The 22,334-nt window shown below is 37.5% G+C and overlaps 1 protein-coding gene across 1 annotated transcript in view; it reads left to right on the top strand.

Moving 5' to 3' along the window:
- Positions 1 to 20,002, top strand: part of LY75 (lymphocyte antigen 75) — a 48,248-nt gene extending 28,246 nt beyond the window's left edge. Inside the window, exons 22-35 of the mRNA XM_072874390.1 lie at positions 792 to 897; positions 2,873 to 3,033; positions 3,713 to 3,842; positions 6,345 to 6,571; positions 8,325 to 8,493; positions 9,674 to 9,820; positions 10,769 to 10,891; positions 11,330 to 11,524; positions 11,906 to 12,126; positions 13,264 to 13,438; positions 13,956 to 14,123; positions 15,387 to 15,509; positions 15,972 to 16,139; positions 17,147 to 20,002. Coding sequence (XP_072730491.1) covers positions 792 to 897; positions 2,873 to 3,033; positions 3,713 to 3,842; positions 6,345 to 6,571; positions 8,325 to 8,493; positions 9,674 to 9,820; positions 10,769 to 10,891; positions 11,330 to 11,524; positions 11,906 to 12,126; positions 13,264 to 13,438; positions 13,956 to 14,123; positions 15,387 to 15,509; positions 15,972 to 16,139; positions 17,147 to 17,331 — 2,298 coding nt within the window. The 3' untranslated portion in view covers positions 17,332 to 20,002. The remainder of the gene's footprint in view (positions 1 to 791; positions 898 to 2,872; positions 3,034 to 3,712; positions 3,843 to 6,344; positions 6,572 to 8,324; positions 8,494 to 9,673; positions 9,821 to 10,768; positions 10,892 to 11,329; positions 11,525 to 11,905; positions 12,127 to 13,263; positions 13,439 to 13,955; positions 14,124 to 15,386; positions 15,510 to 15,971; positions 16,140 to 17,146) is intronic.
- The last annotated feature ends 2,332 nt before the right edge of the window (positions 20,003 to 22,334 follow it).

The following is a 22,334-nucleotide window of genomic DNA, read 5'->3' as shown; positions in this document are numbered from 1 at the left end:
TGTATTGTCTAATCTTGGGCTCTGCTTTGAAGGAAGAGAAGGATTAGAAAGGGACAGGATGAGGTTTCTGTGGCAGAACCGTCTTGATTCTCTCACTGAGTAATCATAGGCAGGCAGCAAGCTGGCAGACACTCTGCTTCCTAAGTTGCCTTAAGGATTTAACTCACTTAAGAATTAGAAGCAGCTTTTAAGAATGAACCAACACAGGTCAGAAGCCATAGTATAGTATATTTCAGTATTATGTTTTAAGGCAGTCATCTGACGTCTTAGTGAGACTGATTCCTGTTACTTGGCCTGCTGTTACTCTGTACATAAGAAGGAGCATGCATCAAATCTGCACGTGACATTGTGCCAAGGTTTGCAAATTACTTCACATCATTGCAGAATAGAGCTTTTGAGTACCCATGTAGTTTCTCCCAAAAGGTAATCGATTACAATACAGGTTCCTGGCCCAACCCTGTCTGACTTTAGAGTTCATGTGCGAATTCTCATTCTTAAAACAGGACGTGATCCTGATGTAGCCGATTAAAAATTACTGAATTCTAATCCTCAGTGAAAGAGGAGTTAGTCAGTGGGATTATTCATCATTTTATATTTACCTATTCTGTTGAATCTAATAAGAAATGCATGCAGGTAGTATCAGTTCCCTTGCTTTCTGAGAAAAGTAATTATATGTTATTGCAGGAAATGAGAAGTGAGTTTTAGGGTTGGTTTAAGAACCTTTTCTTATGAGTTATTTCTTAGGAAGAAATGGTATGATGAAAATCACTTTCATTATGTTTATTTTGCAGTGTTTTCTAAAGATGAAACCTGAATATTTAACATTTAATGCAGCTAATGAAAAGTGTGTAACTTTTGGAGGCTCTCTTCCATCTATCTCAAATCAAGCTGAGCAAGGTATGATGGTGAACTGTGGGCACTTTTAGTATGCAGCTTCTCTTCCAAATTCAGTATAGTTCTGCTTAAGAACTTGAGCATAAAATCACTTGGTTATCTACAGGCACACTGAGAGCATTCTAAAAATCCAAGACCAGTTAAAAATGTGTTGTCTGTTGTTGTTTGCATCACTGGAAACATAACATGGAAATGCAGTCAGCAAACATTTAAGCCAGTTCAAAGAGCAGCTTCTCTGTATGATCTTAACCTGATATAAAAAGAAAAAATTGTAAAACCTTGCATTAAGGGATGAGGATAGAAGGGTCCCCACTGAATGAAGAATTCCCATGTTTTGCTTTGGAAGTTAAAGCATAACTGAGACTGTAGACTTTGCACTGTGAAAGCTACCTTAGGAGCTGCTTCCAAGACAAGCTCAGCTGTCTGTGTGGGAACGAGATGCAAACACAATGCCCGCTGGAGCACATAGGACCCTCTGTGTCTAAGCGTGCTGAGCAACTTAATATGGCAGTGTGTCTAAACCAACCACCTGCAGGCTCTCCAGGACACTGCTAGGAGGATGGAAGGCAAGGGGACTGCAAAACACAGCATTGTTCCACCTTTGGGACCTGCCCCTCTGCTGCCATATAAACTAGAGTTACTGAGGTAAATGCAGTGAGGAGGAAATGCGTTCACGCTGGCTGCAAGTAATGTTCAGCGATAAACTGCTGAATGAGACAGCTGTATTTGCATCTATATTCTTTTAGATAACAGTTCTCTGCAGGTATATCTGAAGTAGCTCACTTGAATTCTGCAATGTGTACAGTGCATATTTTCTTTATAAGCAAATAAGCTCTTGCCAAATGGAATATGGAAGGTGGACTAGCAAGGCCACTAGTGTACCTGCAGGCAGCAGCTGAATGGTAATTTTTTTTTTTACTGCTATTATTGGGGAGGAATAGGGTTCTAACCATACAGGAATATACATGTCTGAGACCTGCATGTTTTTGCATGCTTTTAAGATTGCAAAAGCATAGCCATTCTGAAATGTTACATAGCACGATCTTTTGTCTGCTTTGGTGCATATGGAAGTGTTTGTTATTGTTTCTTGTTTGTTTTTGTTTCCCCCCTGTAGTGGAGGCCACCTATATGGAAAGAGGCACAGTCCGCTTTCTGTGGGCTGCTTTTACTCTTCCCAGTGGCATTAGGAGGCTGGCTAGCTCTGACATGTAAATCTTCAATGGCTTTGTCTAGCTCAGAAAATAGGCTGAGGCTAGTCTGGGATGTGGCCAATAGTTAAGACATGTCAGCAGTAGCTAATTACATAGCTTCAATTTGTCTTCCTAATCTAGACAAGCTTAGTGAATGCCTTTGGTGCCCAAGGGGTTACCAAAGCCCATTGTTTTGTGCCAGAATGCTCACTAAGAGGGGTCTGATTTAAGGTTTTCCTGGCTGCAGTTTTTTCCAACTAAACCTGAGTTCCTTTGTCCTGTCCTGCTTTCTCTGATGGTGGGGTGGGCAAACTCTGGCAGAATTCAAGAAATGTTTCTGCTTTATGGCATACGGCAGTAGGAGAGGAAGGCAGGAGATAAGACTTCCTCCATCAATTCAGAGAGGGCAGGAGGGAGCTCTTCTATTATCTTTGCAGGGAGACAATAGAAGATCTTGCAGACCTGTGGAAAGGCAGCTTCTGAAATTTGGATGTAAGTGTAAGAATACGAAGTTGTGGGCAGAGAAACAGGTTAAATCCACTACCTGCTCCTCAGATGAGAATTTGGAGGACAAATACCCATACTCTGTTCCCTTCAGATAAAATCGACATGAAAGGTGTTATTTTATGGAAGGAAGGGATGATAAGCATTTGGCAGTCATAAAGGGCTGGGAAAATTAAGTTAATACAAATGGGGATTGCATTATCTTATTTATGTGAAGTGGTTTTTCAGATGTTTACTGTTGTTGTCTGAACCGCAATATGTACATTTACTGTTCTGCCCAACAGATTATATAACATCCTTGCTTCCTGGTATGCCAAAAGATATTTGGATTGGTTTGCAGTTTCTGTTCAGCACAAGGGAAAACAAGTGGATAGATGAGAGTAGACTGCTGTATAGTAACTTTCACCCACTCCTGACAGGAAGATTAAGGAAAATTCCACTGGATGTAAGTTCTGACTTTTCACTTCTCTTGACTACTAAGTAATGAAATTTGGAATATTGACTGTATCAAAAAAAAAAAAAAAAGGCCAAAAAATATGTAACAGACCAAATCCCCCAGTTACTGGTTTTAATTGGCAAACAAGGTGACTGACAGTAATGGAGTTCTGTTTACCTTTATTTGGATGACAGCTTCTGAACTGAGACATGAAACACTGAAGGGTGAAGGAAAAAAGCTGAAACAACTGTTTAATGACTCTTCTGGAACTTCTATTTGTAATTTAAAGACTACATGAAAACAGTCATCAAAAAGATGTCATTGATAATTCTTGGTTCAGTGACACTTAGAATGCATCTGTAAACCATTATACATTGGTATTTTGCTCACTGCTCTACCCAAGGTGAAGCATAATAAATATAATCAAATCACACCCACAAACAAGATTTATTTTAAGCATTAAATCTTTTCATTTAATATTCTCTCCCGTATTTAACTTATGAATTATTTTGAGTCCAGGCACTTGGTAGTGTTTGTAAAATAGGTAAGCTGTATTGCACCACTCCTTTGAAACTTCTTAAACAAGTTCAGACAGGTCAGGTTCTCCTAGCCTCATGTTACTTCACCTTCTCTATACAAGTATGTTTATGCCTTATTTGAGTCTGATAAGCATATTTCTGGGTTTCAGCTTTTTGATGAAGAATTTAACAACCAGTGCGGTGTAATCCTCAATGATCCCAAATCACAGTATGTTGGAACATGGAATTTCACTGCTTGTGCTGACAGGCACTTCTTGGGTATATGCCAGCAGCCTATAGGTAAGTCTGAAGAGTCAAAATAAATTAGAGCCAGAGTTTGCAGTTAAGATGCGTGTGCCAGGAGACTTTTTAATGCATGTAAGTTGTTGCACTTGAAGAGCAAGATTGTTGTAGAGACTGAGCAGGTATATTTTGGAAAAGCAGAGTGTGGAGGATGATCTGGGACCTATTTTATCAGCCATTCAGAATTTTCCCTTTCTTTTTTCATAGCCCAGTTCAGAGGGAATCTGTTTTCCTGAGAGACTCTGTGTGGTTTCAATGGAACCATACTTCAGCAGACAGGACTTTAATGTTCTGTGGGTATAGAGGTCATGTACATCAAGGGGTGGAACAAGTGACTCCTTTTTCCTCTTCAGAATGGTGGAAGCGAGAAGCCCTGGGAAGGAATCTCACAATATTTCCATCCTCCGTAAACATATCCTGTGGGTTTTAGCACTATCAGAATATGAGGTATCATGTACTCTTCACATTGAAATCAGTCTCCCCAGAGCAAACCATGAGGGCATACATGGAGAGCGATAATTTGGAGTGATGCAGCTTTCCCTAGCTTCCTACAGATCTGTTGGCATGAGTGGGTTTTCTTAATCTGAACTAAAAATAATATTCTGATGTAGCCATGTGGGTTGGTCATCACTAATTACTGGAATTGGATCAAATGCATATAGCTATTATACATGTTTAATTACTGCTATGGGCTAATGTTCAGCATACCCACTTCTGAGTATGTTCTTCTATGTAAATAACCCTTTTAACTAACTAACATGCTATCTTCTAAAAAAAAAAAAAAAAAAACAAAAAACCAACTGTTCAAAACACCCAAGAACATGCTCACCTTCTTAATTCTCAAATAGGCAAAGAGATTCCCCCCAAAAAAATAACACAAAAAATCTTCTTTATTTCAGTGCCAAATAATTCAGAAATTCCAGGTGTTCAGATTAGAAGTCTGGATGGAAGAGATGTAGTCATAAAAATTCAAAAAGGGGATTTTTATTAATAGGAGGTTGACAGTATATCTGTGTAGATCAGTGTATTATTAGCCTGGGCTGACTAAAATACTAAGCACTTCTCCTAGCCACAGCTGTAGAAGGTATAATGAGAAGAGTTTTTGGACTGCCAAAGAATGTGTCTTGGTACAGTCTGGTCTTATATCGTCATTGCATTAGGGATCTAAGGATAATTCAGGTTGGAAGGGACCTCAGCAAGTTGCAGGGACAGCTGTGAGAGAGTCCAGGTTGCCTAGGGCTTTATCTTGGGGAAAAAGACGATTCAGGTTGCTTGGAAATCTTGGCAGAACTTGCAGAACTTCTTGAGACGTTAATCATTGGCAATTACTTCTTTCAGAAATGGACACTTCCTCTGCTACCTTGTTTCCAGTTTGGTACCTCTTGATGTGTGATGGCACCCTTGGTTCCGTGGTTCTTTTTTTAGCTGTTTACTAAGTGAAAGCATCTGGCAGCAGACAAACCACTTCAAACAATCTGTTTCAGCCTTGTCACTTTTCTGATCTATTGAAAGCTGTAAATTGCATATAAATATCAAATGAATATTATGTTTCTGTCTTCCTGTGTTTTGGAAAATGGCCCTGTCAGCCTATCAATCAGCCATTTATATCCTGTTATTTATAGTGATCCCCCCCCTCACCCCCAAGTGGGCTTTTTCTGATTGAGATATTTTATATGTCAGGGTTTTTCTCCCTTTTGGAGAGATCAATTTATTTTTGGTTGTGTATAAAATTTTTGGGGTTACCAGGTTTGCATGCTTTAATTTACCATCCATGGGAATGTTTGCATCTTTTATTAACTGTAGTTGCTATGCATCGCTGAGCTGCATGCCTTCGGTATGATGCTGATAACTGTGATAACACTCAGTGCTTAGAGCACAAATAGTGAATTATACCCCTCCCTATGCAAGGTGGATTTTCTGCAATTAGTTAAGCACACGTGGAGGCAAAATCAATTCCCACTATACCCATGGATGGCAGTATGGAATTCTGGGACTGTGCCGTACACTGTGAGATCTGCATAGTCAAGTTTCATGGCCCATTGGATTTGCGTAAGCATAAATCTACAGGCTCCACAGAGACAAATGAGTCAAGTTTAGCTGTTGCTATATTGCAGCAGAGAGCAGTTGCTCTCTCCCATTCTTGTATTTGATTAAGGTTATAGAATATGTTTTTAATTCAATAAATAGAATTCTTAACATTATTTAGCAGTTAGTTAAAAATAGAAAATATAAAAAGATGTGAACCTAAGTTGAGAGAGATACATAGAAAATACATAAAAGAAAAAAAATAAGGATTATTTTCAGCCTATCTATTTCTATCTAAAGTGTCAAAGATATTTGCTTTTAACTATAATCATTAGCATAATTACTGTCTAATATTTTTTTTTTTTCTCAGGGGAAATGCAAACAGGTTTTTCTGTTTGTTTGTTACAGAGAAACTGGGAGTTTAAAATGTGTTCCAGTGTTTAACCACCTAATAACTGGATTTCTTACTTATAGGAACTGCTGATAACCAGACAGAGCAAGTCCTTAATGAAACATTTAGCTATCAAAATGTTCAATACATGGTAATTCCGAAGAATTTGTCCTGGAATGATGCAATGGCTGCATGCATAAGTAACAAGATGCAGCTGGTTAGCATCACAGATCAGTTCCAGCAGGCTTTTCTTGCTGTTCAGGCTGCCCTTCATAATTACCCACTGTGGATTGGACTCTTCAGCAGAGATGTAAGTTTTATTTTCCCCTCAGACTGTGGCTTAAGGTCATTTTTAGAGTTGTGGGAAATAGAAACTGGGATAAAGAGATGCTGTGAAAAATTAATTTCTGGGGTAACTGTTTTCATTTAGGGATAACCATCTGGAGAGTCTCAAGATTAACATTCTATATCTTCAGTTCTCCAAGTTACATAGTTCTTGAACTCCACTGATGGATTGATGATGATGAGACAATTCTTTTAAAATATTATAGGATGAAGGGATATATTGTAGGGTAGCAGCAACATAGATCACTGAAACATCTCTGTCTCTTTTGTTAATGAATGAGTAATTACTGTTGGCATTTAATGTCATTGCCGCTTTACAGTACCACTCTAGAAAGACAACCCAAAATCTGTTTTAAAAGGCAGGAACTAGAAGTGGCAAATAAAATCCAAAATGAATCATTGAACACTTCTGGAGATATATTTCTAAAGCTTAACTTAGGCTCTGTTGTTATTTCATGTTATTTGTGCCTGTGTTTTGAGTTAGAGGGAGACATCCCTGAGACAGGTTAATGGGTTTTTCTTTTTCTTCTGTTTATTTTGTCTTTGGAAAAGTCAATGCAGGAGGTACTGTTTTGCCTTTATTAGCCAGAGGACCTCTTGAAGATCTTCATTGCGGGCTGAGAGCTTTCTTAGCTCTTAATGAAATGGTTTGGGCTTGCTTGCAGGGTTTATCTTTTGTCAAGCACATGAGTCTTGAGATAATTGCAAGAAAAAAGTTAAAATTTATTTGAGAAGTGCCTTACCTACAAAGGCTATGGTGCTCACTGAGCATCTATGGTGTTACGATCTTCCTATGTCAGTAATGGGCTACTGAGTATTCTAGGCAAAGTAGGGAGGGAAAAATAGAAATTTGAGTATATACTTTATGGAGAATATTTTTTAAAAGGAAACAGGCATTTAATCTCAGTGAAGATGGGGAAGCCAGAACAACCTATTTTCCCTCCTCTTTTGAATCTTTATCTGTAAGTGAAGATCAAATTATTCATTTTGCTGCATACAACTCAGGCATGCACTAGCTTTTCACTATTGCAACACTTCATTATTTGGGCACAATTAAAAAGTCGCATGAAAGGAAATTATAATGAAACCAGTCAACAGAACTTGTTAGTCCAGTGCTGGAATCATAGACACAAAAGAAAGATACAAGATAAATTAAATTACAAAGCAGCAGGGGGATTTCCTGAAGAAAACTTTTAAATGTAAGATTCTTAAAGGATGGCGTGCTTGATGTATGTGGGTTTTTTCTTATTCCTCCTGCATTCTCCAGGGCAGGAACGCATCTGATTTATTAAATCTGTTAAGTATTTAATAGATTACTTTCAACTCAGTGTAGAGTAACCGAGACTGGGCCTTATTCTCGGATATTATCAGTTTTCCAAGACCAGATAATTATATACACCATTGATTTGCAGGTGCAAATGATGTAATTTGGACATCTCATTGCCAGGCCTCTCTCCATAAGCATAGTAGTTAAACATCAACATTTGATAATTTGCCATCCACTTCAGCTAATTCATATTTTTGCAACTGCAAGACTTAAAATAACGAAGCTTGTTATATTGTGAGCAGCAGATCAGGTTGCAAGGGCAGTGGAACACTTACAGTTCTCACCAGAGACACTGTAAATGTCTAGCCACTGTAAATATATTTTCATATCACTTTCCGTACCTAATATTTTTTACGATGTAAGCTCATCCCTTTTACTTATATAATGCTAGGGTGGAAAACATTATGGCTGGCTGGATGGGAAACATGTTAGTTTTAGTCGCTGGTCTGAAGATGATGAAGAAACAAGTGAAGAATGTGTGTTTTTGGATACTGATGGCTTCTGGAAAACTTCTGACTGTTCCTCTGAAAATCGAGGTGCTATTTGCTACACATCAGAAAGTATGTATCCTAGCATAATACTTATAAAAGCTGAATTTTGTTTTATTATGAAGCATATTTGATAATTGCAGATTGCAAATTCAAAATCACAACTTTTTAAACTTACATTTCCTCAGACTGGCTGATTTGCATTCCAGGAAAAAAGAAACAAACTTCAAAGAGGGGGTCATGCACCTGTTAGTCTTAATCCACATGTTCCTTACAAATGAATTCTGCATGGGTGCTTTGGGCCAGACTGTACTCTACATATTGTCAACTGATTCTACCTTTGCACTGTTTCTGTAAGATTGTTGCATACTAATCTCTGTCACTTGCGTATGGAAGTAGATTCAGCTCCCTCTGTACTATTCACATCTTAATATTAGTACCTCCTGAAATCCCTTCAGACATGGAAGTCTATACAGGGAGGAGGTACATGAGTACATGCAGAAGAAAGATAGCAGGTAGACACTGAATTGAAAGGTGTAAATTAAAGTCACCTGCAGTTCACAAACTCTTCTAAATATATACCAATTATAGCAAGACAGGGAGGAATATAGCAGAACATCTTTTGGGGCGGGGTACATATGTAGCACAGCCCTTTTCTGAAAAATGAAAAAGATCTTTCTGAGAGATCATCACAGATTTCTTTGCTATGAGACCATTATAATTTGTTTTGGTTTTTTTCTGTGAGGGGACACAGTTAAGCCATGGTTGTACATACTGAGTCACAGTAAAGTGTATACTTGGCATTATGACATCCTTAACTATTTTGTGCTTGCAATCTGAGCAACTGCAGGAAGAGTCCTCACTTCTCAAGTATTAGATAAAGCCACAGAACTGAGATGTGTCGCCAGCTGTGAAGTAGCTTATTTGTTACAGTGATCTGCCTTCATACAAGAGACAATAAGAGCTTTTAGTTACTGGTCCACGCTTAGCACTTTTATGTAGGGATTTTATTCTTGAACCTCTCTAACATAACCATTATGAAAAGTTGTAAGCATCTGTATTTGATAATGCTTACTGCTGCTTTTGTTACTTTAAAAAAACCACCATTATGAGGAAACTGAAAGCAACAATGTATTACACATTTAGAGGATGGCACTGAATTTGTCTTACATGTTTTAAAATAGTACCTGAAAGTGGTTTGTGGTGTGTCGGGTTAAGTGTTGGTCCTGAATGTCGTCTTTCCCTTCCTTAGAGAAGATTGAAAAAGAACAAGTTACACAAGTTAAGTGCCCACATAAGATTAAAAATACACCCTGGATATCATTTAGAAACAATTGTTACACTTTTATGATAACGAAAAATAGATGGAAAGAACCTCATCATTTATGCAAGAAAATGAGTAAGTACTTTGTCATATTACAGGTATTTATGGACTTTTATCAGCTTAAGGGAGATGAGTTTTAGATGTGAGTCACTGTCTTGCAATGACAACAAAGTGAGTGTTGAGAAAGGTTGTAGCATTTGAAAATGTGCGTTAGCGTTGCACTGCCTAATGCTGTTTGCCCTTGCACTACTCTGATAAAAAGTGCCAGAGTATGGGTAGGAGAGTTTGAGAGAGAGATGGCTAGAAACTATTGAATTCTGAGATCTCTGAAAAACTGGAAGGTTGTGGGTTTTTTTCTTTCTATAACATGCAAATTTTAAATAGGTTGGTTAATTGTTATCCCCTTGGCAACATTCTGGGTTTACAGTCATATTCACTTCATGGGGGTTTTTTTCCCCCCTCGCTGTGTGGAACACTTAGGTGAACAAAGTAAACAGACTGAGAATAGTCCAGTTGAGAAAAGCACGTGGGCTTTTCCTGTCCATCCTGAACAAAGTATACGCTTAGGAACAGCTTCCCTCATATTAAAGCATTGCTCATGGCACTTCAGACATCCATCTTTCCAGAAACTGTTTTTATTTTTCATTAATTGATTTCAATTCAGTCTTTTTCTTAATACTGTTTCTCTACTAGGCAGTTCAAGAAAATCAGGAAAGATTGCTGATATTTTTATGTTCTATGCAGAGAATTTTTACTACACACAACTTGAAGTGACAGTAGAGCCCACAAATATCTCTGGAGCTGATGTCTTTCATTTATCCACAAAACCAGGGGAAGCACTGTTGATAATACCTTTGAAAATGGTTTTCACACTGTTCATTTACTTATTATGTTATAAAGGTCTAGCCTTTACACATTCTTGACCTATCTGTAATAATTATTAACAATAATGGCAAAAAAAAAATTATTTTGTAACTGAAAGGTGAATTTTTAAGAAAGTAATTTTTAAAAATTTTTCAACAGACTCGGAAGCATTTGTTCTGAGCGTTCGAGATGAAGAAGAAAATAACTTTGTTACTGAGCAGCTTCGTTCATTCAGCGGCCTGGCTATGTGGGTCTGGCTGGGTGTGATTTATGATGACAGGGGTAAGATTTAAGGTTGTTTTTCTTGATAACTGGATTGGAGACAAAGTTTGCAGCATTTTAAGTGCATGTTTCTTGCATGTTTCAGTATACAACTAAAGTCAAACTGAATGCAAACCTATAATAATGCTTTATACTTGTATTTATCTTCTAGAAGAAAATAACAGGATGTGCTTTCTGTTTGAGTGATAATTAGATCCAGTATGTTCTGTTTAGTCTAGATTTGATTTCTCTGGAAAGCAGGACCTAAAAGGGCCTGGATGAGTAATGCTAACATATTTAGCATTGTATATGGAATTGATTTACAGTAACTTAGGGTATCACTGCATTTTTTCCGAAGTTAATATCTGTTAATGTCATGAATATATTCAAAGTTAAAGGTACTTTATTTTATGTATACATAATGCCAATGTTTTAATAAATATGCAATGTTTTCCACAGATAAAGTTCTCAAGTGGTATGATGAAACTCATCTGACTTACAATAACTGGAGGCTGGGAAGACCTAACATAAAGAAGAACAGTTTTTTTGCTGGTGTAAATCTTGATGGTTTTTGGGATATTTATAGTTATTCTCAAAGTTGGCACGCTCAGCACTATAACGTGTACAGTATTCTCGCCTGTAAAATCGAAAGGGGTAAGCAGTAGAGAAGATTTACATGTCGTATTGGAGTGTTGGATGAGGCTCATAATTTAAGTCCTGGTTCTGCAGTACCTGATATGTAAGGCTTTGGTTTTGCTCCCAGTGAAACACACGGCACAGCTCTCATGGGCTTCTGGGGTTATATGGTCAGTCTGTGCATCACTGCTGTAATATTCCGATCAGGAAGAATGTGTTTGCTCCATCAAGTGCTCACAGTGTTCAAAGTAGCAAAAGATAACTTGATGTAAGTGGCTTGTACTGAATGCTTTAACAGTTGAATTACATTGATATACGTGGATTTTAATGCTTTCCGTATGTTCCTAGTAACATGAATGAAGTGCACAGAACTTGTTGTCTTCTTATTCTTTGAAATAGGACCCCGACAGCACAAGCCTCCATTGCCTGAGTCTATTCCACATGTAAACAGAACATACAGGATCCTTCAGAAAAAGTTAACATGGTATGAGGCATTGAGAGAATGCAAACGCAATAGGAGTGATTTAGCGAGTGTACACAGTGAATCACAACAGTTATTTCTAGAAGATATTGTCAAGCAGGATGGCTATCCTCTGTGGCTTGGGTTATCAATTCATGATGTAAGTATATACTGTTGGTAACCTCAGTAACAGAGCTTGTAAATAACTTTCTGCACAGGATATGAAATATTTTCTGATGCTTTTTTCCAGTTTCTTGGAATTTCTATTCCATATAGTAAGTTATGTACTTTTTCAACCCTGTGTAACATACATTAAAGTATATTCAATTTTAGTGTATGTAGGCAAGCTGAGATATTTTTCCAAATCCTTGAAATTTTAAAATAATATAAAAGTCCCACATCGTGCCTTGTGGCACAAGGAAGTGCAATTTGCAACACTACCTTTAGAGGCTCCAGATTTATGGCCCTCTGTAGGATCAGATTGCATTAGCAAATACAATCAGAGAAGGCTGTATGGAGCCTGTTTAGTCCAGGTCAGGACTGGCTCTGCAGCAAGTTATGTGTCCCTTCTTCCAGAAGGCACAGCAAGAGACAGCTGCAGATCTTCTTCCTCCTCCTCCCCCTCCTCCTCTGTCTGCTTATCCTTGGAGCCAAAAGCCTGTGGCCCCAACCCTGCTCCCCACTCTACTCCCCACACCTGGCCATGGTAGTTAATTGGCAAGAATACCCCTCTGCAGAGAGAGGTGTGTGATTTCTGTGCACACCTTTGCTACCTCTGCCCATCCTTTGGTCTGAATGGGTCCCTCTGCTTCTCACAACTGACCCTTCATTGTCATGGGTTTCCAGCAGCATATCTGAAGTAGGAGCTAGCACAGCAAACCATTCCTGAGCTGACCAGCTTTACTCACTGAGGCCATCTCGACAGTTTAGCAGTTTGCAACATATCTAATAATGTTCATAGTAAGGACGGCAGACTGCTTAAATGAAACAGCAGGATGAAATGAAGTAAAATGTTTTCCATAGAATAAAACAAGGCTAATTGCAGGTTTAAACTTACAAACATCCTCCAGTTTCTCAGTTCACACAAGTAAGCAGGATTTCTATGTTAAGAATTGATTGGAAAATACAAACCGTGTTGTACATTTATTCAGTATGGATTTAGAAAATTAGGCACTTGCACTTTAATTTATCACTCTACAAGGGATAAATATTCCTACATGACTTACTAATGACTGACAAGATTTAAACCATGACCATATGCAGTGGTTTAAAAGTTGTGCGTTTTTTCTTTAATTAGGGAAGTAAAGCAAATTTTGAATGGTCAGATGGAAGCGACTTTGACTACTACCCTTGGGAATTAGAAAACTCAAATACTACTGAGAACTGTGTTCTATTGGACACTAAAGGATCTTGGAACCGTACAAAATGTACAAATGTTGCTGAAGGTGCCATTTGCTATAGCCCTCCAAACAGTAAGTGTTATTTTTAATGTTTTGTGTGATTGTCTTATGTATTCTATCTTTACATGTCGTATTTAGAACTAGAAATGAAGGCTGAAATACTACATGTGATTCCCTATTTAAGAAGAGTTGTCTGTCAGGAATGATAAAACACTTTTTAATACCTAAGGGAGATTAATTCTCTCCATTCCAGTGGTGAAAATCTAAAATAATCCTGGTCGCTTTTTGATCACCTGTGATATGAATTGTATGTATCTTTTCTGAGTTGAAATCCATATCAAACACGTACCTCAAACTTCAAAACCCCCTAAAAGGCAAGAAAAAATGGTTCCCAAGTCTTTGTGACTTGTCTTATGCTCATTTTCAAATAAATTCTTCTGTGACACATGAAGAAGGAATGTAAACTAATTGGAATCATGGTTGTTGGTAGGAGAAGTAGTCCTTGTTAATACTTACTGTCCTGTTACTACAAAGAGACTAAGCACAAACTCCTGCAGCAGAAATAATGTCAATTTCTTTGTCTTTGCAGAGAGACAATTACAGCCAAAGCAAGTGAGCAGAGCCCCAGGATGCCCGCAAGTTGGTGGTACCCTACAATGGATACAGTATAAGGATCACTGTTATGCATTTGACATGGCGTTCTACAATTTTTCAGTATATAATGTGGAAGATGCTAAGAAAGTCTGCCAGAAACTGAGTATGTTTAGACTCTCTGTCACATCACAACTTGTAATTAGTACATTATTCGAAAGGAAAAAAAAAACCCCAACAACCAAAAAACCTACCCTGGTTATACCTTAGCTTTTCAGCTTTTATGCTGCTTTAGTTCAGGAAAAGTAATAGCAAGCTTTATTTTTGAACATCTGATTAAGGTTCTTGGTAAAACTCTGCAATGTGCTGACAGTTTATTTGGCATATGGATATCTGCGAGTAAAATGCGGATAGCCATTGATAGAGGATTCAGAAATTTAAGGCTTACGATTTGGAGGAAACCGTTTTATTTGCATACAATTAACTTTATTATAAGTTAGTGCTGTTAGCAGTGTTTTCTTATTATATCCTTGCATTAGCTGCTTGCTAATAGGGAGCTTGCTAACCTATCAAATGGTTCAAAGCATTTAATATCACTAAAAAACTTAATTTTATGTCAAATTAAAGGATTTTATCTCTTCTTTGATAAGTTATGTGGGGAATTGTATTGCAGAAGATGATGTTAAGCAGTCTTGTGTACAGAATTTTTAATCACCTTCTTAGCTTAGAAGCTAGTGACTGTCATAACTTACTTCTATTGAACTATCTTATGATGTGAAGTTGAACTCGCTATGTAGGATGAAAAAGAAAAGGTATAAGTAGTTCCAGTCCTGGATGCAGTTTTATATTCAATCCTACCTGGCCTGGTAGTTGAAAGAGAAAGTGATCTTTCTCTAAATCAAGCTTCTGTCTTACATTTGCATATACTTGTAAAGAATAGGTATGCTCTCAGCCTGTCTCCAGTATACCCTTTCCTCCCTCTTACTCCTTAATTGCTATAACACTGTATAAAACCTGAGGCACAATGAGGGATTGATTTAGAAATTAACTTGACTCAGCAAAATGCTGAGCTTTTGTTCAACTATATTTCTGAAAAGGGCTTATTACTTCGACAAGACTAGTAATTCTGAATGTGGCATATCTTTTGATATCTTCCATGTATGTAGTCCACAGCTGCAGTAAGTTTACTCCCATTTTATTTTGTATGACCTGCTTGAATAACCAGTCATCTGAAGCTGTCTTGTATAACATTACACTGTATTTTAGGGAATGGGGGGTTTATGTCTATTCTGCAGATTACTTCAAGCTAATTTTACAAGCCCAGCTCAGCAAATCTTTTCCCATAGTAATGGTTCCCACAGAAAACTCAATGTACAAGCAGCATGAAAAATATCTGAAGTTGCAATTCTGACTTTCTTCTTCCCCTTAGATCCTTCAGCAACCCTTCTGACTATAGCGGATGCTGAAGAAAACGCATTTGTGAGCACACACATAAAGGAAAATGATCTCATCACCAAGAACGTGTGGCTTGGCCTGGGTCAGAGCTCTAAGGGTAAGAAGTAGCAACCATGTATGAGCATGAGTGTTTCATGTGGTAAATAAAACTGCATAAATTCTCAAATAAGAAAACAGTTTTGTAGTGTTGATAGCCTACAGTAACTTCTGCCTGAGGTTGGAATCCCTCATTTAGCATTATAAAGTCCTTTGGACTTCATTGTAGCTTAAATCTCTTCCTGTTGCACACTTAAGATAATCAGGAGTCACTGAAATTCATTTTCCTCAACACTGTCATTGGTGCCTAATGGTTAGGCTGCAAATGCATCAAATGCTAAAAATCTGGAGAAGAGGTGTGGCTAAAAGTGATGTGTTCATTTTTATTGCTTTTAATATATAGGATAGATAGGCAGCCCTGTTTCTTTTAGCAATGTAAAGAAATCAATAGATGGTGAATGACATTGTGTAGCATTACAGTATGTTTTGGTTATCTAAGCTAAGCAATTTTTTTCCCCAACAGATCAGTCCCTGAACTGGCTTGACGGCTCATCAGTTAATTACGTCAACTGGGAAAATAAAACTGCAGAAGTCAATGAAAAATGCAGTGTTATCCTGTCCACAACTGGCACATGGTCCAAAGTTGACTGCAGTCGTAGCCAAAGCAGAGTGGTTTGTAAAGCCCCTTTAGGTACGGAAGCACTGATTTTTAGCAGAGACTTAATTTTGTAGTTACTGTATTCAGGATTTTCTTTTTTTGTTGGGGAAAGTCTGTGTTGAAACAATGAAAGTGCAAGTCATAAAAGAACCTATCAAGTACCTCTGCCTAAGCAGGAGCCTTCTGTTGCTGTTTTACCATAAAATTGTGTTTCAGGGACAAATTCTCTAGGAATTTACTTCTCCTGGCTCCTGCTATCCACTTAAAGGGGAAGGGAGAGAACTGAAATTTCCACTTAAAAGAGAGCATAGAGTAGTCGCTGTCGCTTCTTACCACAGAGTATCTCTCATGGCTGAGTCTGTGTAGGTGGGAACAGAAAGACTTCTGCTTGTAAGAGATGCCAAGTAAGCATGTACTGCAGATTGTATTTTCAGTCTTGAGGAGGCTTCTGAAAATGGCACCCCACAGCTCCAGGAAAAGACTTGGGCCTCATGTTACTTCCTCATATTCTCCTGTGTCCAGGAAAGAAAGCAGTTACCTGAGCATTGAGCAAGCAAGTTCCTGAGAAGCAGCGGAATCTTTCTGATTTTGTATACATCTTCACTGAAGTGGAAATGCAGGGATAGATTTAATTTCATGCTGCTAAGGAAGACCTCAACAACATCTTTTCAGTGCAAGGGAAGTACAGTTCCCTTCCACTCCAAGAGAGTCCAGGAACTCATTACATTTCTGAAGTATACAAACCTTGAAATGAGTGCAGCATTTACTAATAGGTTTTTTGGACCTCTGGAGTCCCTTCCAACCTAAACATGATTAGGAAATTAACAACAGAATGATCAAAAATAGCCTAATAGATGCTGATTCATATGGGAACCTAACTTCCCACGTGATGAAGCGAAGACTATTAATATGATGAAGCAGTTTAACTTCAACTAAATTCGTGCAGTATTAGTATATAGCTACGTAAGCATCAACCCCATGACAAAATATTCTTACCAAAACTCTTAAAGAATAACTATTTGTGTTTTGTTCTGTTACAGGTTCTAATCATACTGGGGTGGCTGTAGCATTTGCCCTGCTAATAATCTTGGTCTTAATTGTTGGATTAGCGTGGTATCTCTATAAAAAGAAGCGTCTTCACTGGAATGCCTTCTCTTCAGTACGCTATCAAAGAGGGATGAGTGATGATGAAACTGATAATGTGTTCACAAAAGATAGCTATTGAGAAACTGTTCCTTCTGGGCAATTTAGCATGAACTTCACTGTGTGAAGCCATAAGGAATGAACTACTTGATGTTTTATTACTTCTTTTTAGAAAAGTAATAAGAAGGTTATTAATGGGGGCTAAATTTTGTTCTTTTATACAAGTGCAATTTTTATTCAAGTCCATGGTAATTATTTACATTTGGCCTCAGCCATTTAAAGTGCAAGGTTTCTAGAGTTCTGTAATATCTTTTAATTTACGGTATTTTCTCTCTTTACTGGAAAGAGTTTTTAATGGAATAATTAATGCCAACAGTACTTCATGCAACATCACCCTAACAAATACACTTAAAATTGCTACATGAATTCTGTAACTTTGTACAATTAGCCATCAATAACTTCATGCCAAACAATGTACCATTTTGATATGCTGTAAGGGTTTTGCTGCTAGCATTGGGTTACCCTGTAGAAGCTAACACAAAGACAATAAATAGGAGACAAACTGTCTTTGTGTAGCAACTTCTGTAATAAACAGTTACAAATTTTGATGTAGCAGGGGAGAAGGGACAGACTACTAAGTATTCATTCCCACCCAGCTAGAATTTAAATTTTCTTGTTATAGTGGAGGAAGATCATATTGTGATTTTCCCCCTGCCCCAAAGACACACAAAAAAAGTCATGTTACAGTGGTGAGAGAAGAATCTTCCATAGAATGTATGTACATTTTGAATAGAGAGTTCTGGAGAATACCCTGCACTAGAGCCATGCCATCTAGGAGTAAATTAAATAAACATAGAATATTTGAAGCCTGAGACTGTGCAAGCTGGCAGATCACTACTCTTACCCCCTGAAGGTGGTAGTGGGGCTAACAAAAATACCCATTAAGGGCTAACTGCAAACACAAGCAGAACTCAAGATACAATAAAAGCCTTAGCCCTATACAAGCAAAGGCATGAATGTTAGGTTTTATCCTGTGACATAACTGTTCTTTAAGTGAATGGTTCAGTTTCTTTTCACAGTTCCTTTCACAAAGTTTTGAAAGCACAAATAGCAGGAAGGTTTACAGTGAAAATCAGTATCTGGACCTAAGCATTAATTAAATTAAGATTAAAAAACCTGCACTTAGAGTAGTATTTAGAGAAAAACATACCACATTCTATCTATGTCTTCAAACTACTCTGAAATTAGACCTGAGAGATTTTCTTGTAGCTCAAAACACAGAAAAGACCTGCTCCATTTTATGATCTGTTGCACTGTGACACCCAAGGACAGGCGTGTTACAGTGGCAGTGTTCCTTGTTCTGTAACGCAATCCTCCTGATATTTACTTCCCTTAATACTCTTATTTATACTAGGGTTAAATGCCTAACTTTATAGGTGAAATATGTCATCTGTCCAAGAAACAAGATAAGTTATATCTAAGGAAAGAGTGAGAAAGAATGTATGGTAAATAAACTTGTGTACATAAATGCTAAAAATACTTGAGTATTTTACATAAAACTTAAACTTGATTTTTGTATGTGATGTGTCACTGTGGCCTTTTCTATGCACTCCAAAGAAAGCTATAAAGGGAAAAAGGGAAGACAGAATTGTATCTATTACTCTAACAATTTGATCAATTAATGTTTTGAAAAAGTCTTTAGACTTTAATGCACAATACAAAGAACAGACATCTTTACTTTTATGAAGGAGGATATGTAAAAGACCAAATAATTCCCCGTGTAATGGTGGTAGGATATGATAAATAGGAATACACTTGGTCTGACATGCTGAGAAAAGTACTACTGATTTTTCGGAAGCAATGGTGTGAGGTCATGATGTTCAACTGCCTTTTTTCCCCCTGCAGTTTACTTACGTTGACAGCACTTTTCTTTGTTCCTGTTTGCACTATTTTGATAAGCAAGGGTTTATCATTTGTATTGAGAAATAGAGAACTTCTTGTAGATACCGCTTTAGAGCCAGATAAAACAGCAGCCTGAAGGGGCACAGTAAAGGAACCATTGTGTTAGTTTGCTGATCAAAGAAGTAAGCACTTTTGTTGTTTGTTTGGTACTTTGGGCACAATTGTGAACATTTTCTTTCTTCTTTCTTGAGGTAACTTGTAGAAAAAGTCATTATGATGCTAGTTACTATGTAATGAAAATTACTCTCACCCACCTTAAACTTACCCTGGAATGAGAAGCGTTTGAAATGTAACAAAGCCTGGTTCCTGTCATCTTCTGATTTAGCTTATATGCCTAAGTGCTTTGCCAAATGACTCCTAATGTAATGGACTGAAAAAAAAAGTGTTGTTTATTGTCCTTTTCTAACAAACAACACTAGTAAGTGGGGAAAATTATTTACAAATTTTCCTGTTTTGAGATTTACTAGTTTTGTAGATGTTTATACTTTGAGCATTTTTAGGTGTGAATCTGAAATGGAAAAAGGAAATTAGTAGTAAAATCCTAATTCTCCGACACACATGAGTATATACTTTTTATAAAAAATCATATATTTTATTCTTATGAATGATGTAAATAATTTTTAAGGCCCCATTTCTCATATTTGTTTCACCATACCCAAGTTGTCTAACCACTGGTAATTCTTATTTGAGTAAGCACAACTGCCTTAGTGCAAGTGAGTAACCCACTTTATATGAAATACATAGAAAGATTATTTAGCGGTATTGTTATTGAAAGAATAAAGTTAAATAAAACATTAAACTGCTTACACTGGTTTTATTTCCGTGGAAGCAGTTATCACTGCTAAAGTGCAGCTCATTAATCACTGGATAAAAAAGCACATAGCACGGGGGCTGTGATCACAATTAAAGCAGATAAGTAAGTGTTACCACGATAAGAAAACTTTAGAGGTAATAAAAATCTTTGATGTATTTAAAAAGAATGCCAGTAACTTTCCTTTTGCAGTTGAAAACATACTTTATCATGGAACGTGGTTATACTTAGCTTTTATCAAGCTGCTTCTGGGTTTGCACAGAAAGGGAACATTACTCTTGCCTTTTTTTTTTTTAATTCAAGGTGTCGTTCATTAGCACCTTGTGCCCCATCTTAGCTCCAAAGCAGTTTATAAGGGCTCCCAACATAACTCCTCATAAAATATGGGCAAAGTTAAATTACATTCAGCCATGTAACACTTGCAATTAAAGCATGAGATGTATTCATTTTAAATATCATCTGAATTCTGAATTCCAGACCTCCAAAATCTGCAGCTGCTGGTCAAAGGGCAGTGTTATTTTTAGCTACAGTAATGGCTTGCTGTTCTTGCTGGGAGAAACATCCTATTGTGCAAGACAAACGAGGTCATCTGTTTCAAAAACATTAATTAAAAACTGAAGATGAGCAGGGAAATAGAAGCACAGAAATGAAGTGCTGTTACCAGGTCACAGAGCAATGGAGTTGGGAAAACATCCTAAAACTCCTTCATGTCAGAGCACAGACTGTCTGCTGGACTGCGGTAGCTCGAGACAAAAACCGTCCCACTTCAGGTAAATGCACAAAGGTTTTTTGCACACTTACAACTTGACGTGTCTGTCTCATGGGCCTCCCTCTGGTTAGGGCAGAGCTCACTCCTGTGGTGAGTAGAGCAGCAAGGATTTCAGTTCCTCTTCCTGAATTTTGCCTGGTCTCTGAAGACTCTCTGTCATGGAAAGGTTAATCCACATCTGCCACTAGGCCGGCCAGCATTGTTATTTTAACGCTGTTTCTGCATCAGTAACTTCATTGACACAGAAATAACTTAATTGACACAGAACCACAAGCACTTACGCATGAGCACCATTTGGGCCTGATGCATTTGTTGTATTTCTTTCTTACCATTTTTCCTTTCTCTTTAAACCAAATGCACCATCTGCTCATTGCTCTGGACATATGTTATACATCTAAACATTTTTGAAAGGAGGAAGTAAATTGCATGGCCTGTCAGTGCTATTTTTTTGGTGCGGCTGCAAATAAACAAGGACCAAACGTTACAATTTTTGTCGCTAAAAGTCAGAATTAAAATTTGGGCCCTTTATGCATCCACTGTTGCTGTGTGTATGGAGCACAGTGGGATATGTAACACTCGGGTTCATAGAAGTTAGTCAAATGCATGTCAAGAAGTACAAAAAGTTCTTACTGACCAAATTAAACAGACGTTGCACAGTTTTAAAGTGAGAACTATGAGCAATAATAAAGAACTAAGCTTAGGAAAAACAGGAGATTAGCTACTGGAGAGAAAAATTCAATTGTCACTAATGGGCCTTTCCCATTTAGTTCTGAAGAGTTTTAAGATGAGAGTTGACAAAGCACTAGAGAAAGTAATTTTCTGTTGAGAGCAAATTGACTTGCAAATGGTGCGTAGCATAAATGCCATTTTAAAATGCTGTTATCTTGGTTTTATTCTATTATGGTATTTTCACATTGAGAACTCCTGTACCCTCTATCGTAGTATCTGCCAGTAACTAAGATTTTTAACAGATTTGAGGGGGGGGTAGAGGAGGATACCAGATGAGGTTTTTATTGTGATTACACAGAAATGCAACACAGACTGTAAGTCCTTCTGGATTTCTATTTGCCAATGCGGAAGGGACTATAATCATAAACAGAACAACAGTTGTTTGTTAGCTTTGCTCCTTTTCAGCATAAATAGAATAATTTACTCCAATGTGGCTTTTAAGAAAGTGGAATTTCAGTGATACAGAATAATTATTGCAAAACGTGCTTTCTTCATTACGCTGGCCCCTTATGTGCACAGTTTTTGTTAGAACAAATGAGAACAAAGATCTTTTCTGCATGCTGTATCTCAGGACACTCATATGGATAGTAAGTGTTCTACTCCTGCTTCCTATTAAACTTCTCTTCTCAAATGTCCTGTGTCACAGTTCCCCTTTAACAGATGATATAGAATAGATACTTATACAAAAACATAGTGCTTATACTCTGTAAAAACTAGCAGGATTTGTATGCATATTCAAATTCAACTTCCAAGTAGTTGGTTGAGATGATTTCACAAGCGTGCGTGATTGAATGTCATCCCCATTAGCAACCGA

Source organism: Ciconia boyciana, chromosome 10, assembly GCF_034638445.1.
Source record: "Ciconia boyciana chromosome 10, ASM3463844v1, whole genome shotgun sequence".
Lineage (NCBI taxonomy): Eukaryota > Metazoa > Chordata > Aves > Ciconiiformes > Ciconiidae > Ciconia > Ciconia boyciana.
The sequence above is the reverse complement of the archived record's forward strand: the minus strand, read 5'-3'. Positions and strand labels throughout refer to the sequence as shown.